Below are 4,362 nucleotides of genomic sequence, written 5' to 3' on the forward strand. Positions count from 1 at the left end.
TCAATCTTGAGATGTCCTTGCACTAAAGAGTGGAGATGAGCAGTGGTCGAATAAAACTGATCACCAATCTCAAATTCAACCTCTTTTAGGCGATGTTCGAGTCGTTCGACGAACATAGCTTCAAGTTCGACAGTTCGAGGTTATGTTTGATAACGGTTCGATCACCAAAAGGGTAACTGGCTTTTCACAGTAATATTGTCATTCAATGTTAATACAGTGGAACCTTGGTTAGCGAGAACAATCCGTTCTGGGACTGTGCTTGTTAATCAAGTTACTCGGCCAGCAAAGCAAGATTTCTCATAGGAAATCATTACAATGCAGACAATTCCTTCCACAACTTGTTAAATGACCCATCCTGGTCCCCTGTTGTGCCATTCCACACATGCACAAACACACACAAACATGTACAAACACACACAAACACACACAAACACACACAAACATACACACAAACATACACACACACACACATATTATGCTCACCTTACCTTCCGTTCCATCGCCGGCCTCCTGGGACTTGCAGTTCACTGGTACAAGATGTGTATCGGGTAACCATGCGACCGATGCCGGAACTTCCGCTGCCAGAGCGCTGACCTCAAAGGCAGGAGCCGCTTGCCTCTGATTGGCCAGAGCGCTGCCTTTGAGTAGCGTCTGACAGAGGAAGTTCCTCCCTTGTCGCGATGGTTACCCGATACACATCCTGTAGCGGCGAACTATGTGTATCAGGTAACCAACGCAACGAGGGAGGAACTTTCTCTGTCAGACACTACTCAAAGGCAGCGTGGTGGCCAATCAGAGGCAAGCGACTACTGACTTTGACGTCAGTGCTCTGGCAGCGGAAGCTCTGCTGCATCGGTCACATGGTTACCTGATACACATCTTGTACCAGCGAACTGCAAGTCCCAGGAGGCCGGCGTTGGAATAGAAGGTAAGGTGAGCATAATATGTGTGTGTGCGTTCGTGATTGTGCATGTTTGTATGTGTTTGTGTTTGCCTGCCATTGTTTTCAATGGTGTTCGTAGGTGTTCGAAAGTGTTCGACGAACCGAACTGAACTCGAACATTAGGGTGGTGGCTCATCTTTAATAAAGAGGTCTAGGAGTTTGTTATACTATTGGGAAATCTCACAGTATTATACATGTATTTTACAGGCAATTAGGCTTTGTAGTATTAAGATTCATAATTGTGGGTTAAAATTCATCAATCCTAACAAATTTGAGTTTCAAACAATCGCTGATTTCTAATGTTAATACTAGTTCTCCATTAGATCTCTAGGAACATCTGTACTTGTCTATTGAATAACCTTAGCCCATGAATGATAATATTGAAGATTTTTGGCCCTAGATCGCTAGCAACATTTTCGTTTCAAATCAATTAACAATAATCCTGATATTTGCTTTCAACTGTTATCTGCAGCTTTCAAGTAAAAGGAGACAGATATTTACATGTCTTAGGGTACCGTCTCACTAAACGACGTACCAGCGATTCCAACCATGATATGACCTGGTCAGGATCGCTGGTGCGTCGCAACATGGTCGCTGGTGAGCTGTCAATCAGGCAAATCTCACCAGCGACTAGTGACCAGCCACCAGCCAGCAGCGACTCGTGGAAACGATGCTGCGCTTGCTAACCAAGGTAAATATCGGGTAACTAAGCAAAATGCTTTAATTGGTTACCCGATATTTACCCTGGTTACCAGTGCACACCGCTTAGCGCTGGCTCCCTGTACTCGTAGCCAGGGTACATATCGGGTTACTAAGCAAAGCGCTTTGCTTAGTTATCCAATATGTACTCTGGCTATGTGTGCAGGGAGCAGGGAGCCAGCACTGGCAGCCTGAGAGCGGCGTACGCTAGTAACCAAGGTAAATATCGGGTAACCAAGCAAAGAGCTTTGCTTGGTTACCCGATGTGTACCTTGGTTACCAGCGTACGCAGCTTCCAGACGCCGGCTCCCTGCTCCCTGCACATTCAGATCGTTGCTCTCTCGCTGTCAAACACAGTGATGTGTTCTTCACAGCGGGAGAGCAACGTCCAAAAAATGAAACAGCACTGTGTGTAACGAGCAGCGATTTCACAGCAGGGGCCAGGTCGCTGCTCAGTGTCACACACAGCAACATCACTAATGAGGTCACTGGTACGTCACAAAACCTGTGACTCAGCAGCGATCTCACTATGTGAGAAGTACCCCACCATCAGTCATTGGCTATTCAGATTATTATAATTAAAGAAATTATAAAAAAAATCATCAACATATACTGTATATTGGGTAAAGATACCTATCATTTATAAATCAGTTTGTAGACTCATTTACCTATATTTGACATGTGAAACATTTTACATTCAAATGTAATTATATTTGTTATATATAGATTTGCAGACAAACATTATGCAAAGCACAAAACAAATAACCCAAGTTCTCTTCCACCTTTGTGTCAGCGTAAGTCATCTTAGATACAGATTGACTCGTCCATCATACATGCAGGTGATCTAGTGTTGGCTTCTTACAGGGAAACTGAGATTTCAGAACATGATCTCTAAACATATCTTGTTTTCTGAAATATTGCTTCCTTTGTCCATTTGTAGCCTCATAATCATCGTTGGATTATTGCTAAATGGATATATTGTCACACTCAACTTTTTTTGGTGGATGAAGCATCAAACCCTTCACACTATCGATGTTCTTGTAACCAGCTTGGGACTGGTGAGACTCATACATCTATTTTTGTATGTGGAGTATATCATTTTTTCCATATCTGGTTGGTCTTTGTTTCAAGTCTATTATCTTGAATATATAGAAACCGTTATGATACTTGTAGACTTCTGCGGATTGTGGTGGGGCTCGATGCTTTGTGTCTTCTACTGTGTGAAAATCACAAACTACAGCAACAGATTCTTCGTCAGACTCAAGATGAACATCTCCAAGTTGGTCCCCTGGATGCTCCTCGTCTCACTGCTCATCTCTGTTCTTTCCAGTTTGCCTTATAGATTGGTTATTCAGCGTATTAATGGCACCGTTTATGGAAAAAGTACTATGGAAATAGAAGTAAATCTGTTCATTGTATTTTTCATTTTTTCGGGATCCATCATACCATTCTTGATATTTTGTGCCTCCATTTATCTCATCATCGTGTCACTCTTGAGACACACCAGATATATGAGCAACCGAAACTCCGGCTTTAGCGATGCTCAACGAGACATTCACATCAGTGTCATTAGGTGTATGATCTCATTCTTAGTGCTTTATACGGTGCATTTAGTAGCCTACATCAATACACCAATGGTTGTTTTCTTGAATATATATGTTTTTAATATCATTAATCTTATTTTCATGTGTGCCTACCCAAGTCTACACTCCATTTCTTTAATTGTCTGCAACAAAAAGCTAAAAAAATCATTCTTTGTTGTCTTCTCTTGTAATTGGTTGGGAAATTCGAAGCAAGAAAACCCATAATGTCGCCCATTGTTTCCATCCAATGCATCTGTTCTGTTATTAAAATAGGCGGATTATTTTATCTTTCCGATCAACTTAACAGTAAGACTTATTTTGCTTGAATCCAATCCGATGGCTATTTCTGTAGAACCTTTGGGTATATAAATTATGGAAATGAATAAGGAAGACAACCACATGAGAACTATTACTGGAAAATCAAAATCTATCAATTAAAAACTGGCAAGCAAAAGTAATCATAAAGCATTCGTGTAAGTACGTCCTAGGAGATCAACCAAGTCCTCCTTATGTTTTCACATAAACTTGTCTTCAGTGATAGGATTCAGGTCATTCTTCCAAACCGGTCCGCAGGCTGCAGTCAACTGCAATTTGATGCATCATGTGGTGTTGAAAACACCTTACTCCATTCTACGTTTTTTGTTCCTTTCTACGCATCCTCAACCTGAACTTGGCTTTGTGTCATGCCGGTCTCTCTGCATTATGAGACTAGTGACTCGAGAGTCACTTCCATTCTAGACTCTCAATATTAAATGGATTTCCTGTCAGTTTGCTTTCCAGGAGGTTCTGAATCCTGGTCAGGTGTTTCTGGATTGGGAACACTCTCAGTCTCTTTATATACCCTCTGCTACCAGCAGAGGGTGAAATTTATTCTTTGCCATGTGGATGCTGGGCAAAGAGGTGGAAGGAGCTGCTGTAACCGTTGACCTTGCTGTGGTGGCTGCAGTCTTGGTGCTGACTGCAGCAGTTTATCATTGTATATTCCCCATGTCTGTATTTCTATTCTGGTGCATTGTTTTAGTGCAGCCGGTGGGGCTAGCGTCCCTTACCTGTCCACTCACTAGCCATAACTATTGTAGGGCCTCTCAGGGTTTCGGGTTCTTGCTTGGCAACAGGTGAGGAACCTGTATAGGGACT

The 4,362-nt window shown here is 42.3% G+C and overlaps 1 protein-coding gene across 1 annotated transcript; it reads left to right on the plus strand.

Annotated features, from left to right (window-relative positions):
• Positions 1 to 2,526: 2,526 nt before the first annotated feature.
• On the plus strand, positions 2,527 to 3,450 carry LOC142297417 (taste receptor type 2 member 1-like). Its single transcript, XM_075341645.1, has one exon. It carries the CDS (start codon positions 2,527 to 2,529, stop codon positions 3,448 to 3,450), a length of 924 nt encoding a protein of 307 aa, XP_075197760.1.
• Positions 3,451 to 4,362: the final 912 nt, after the last annotated feature.

This window comes from Anomaloglossus baeobatrachus, chromosome 3, assembly GCF_048569485.1.
Source record: "Anomaloglossus baeobatrachus isolate aAnoBae1 chromosome 3, aAnoBae1.hap1, whole genome shotgun sequence".
Classification (NCBI taxonomy): domain Eukaryota; kingdom Metazoa; phylum Chordata; class Amphibia; order Anura; family Aromobatidae; genus Anomaloglossus; species Anomaloglossus baeobatrachus.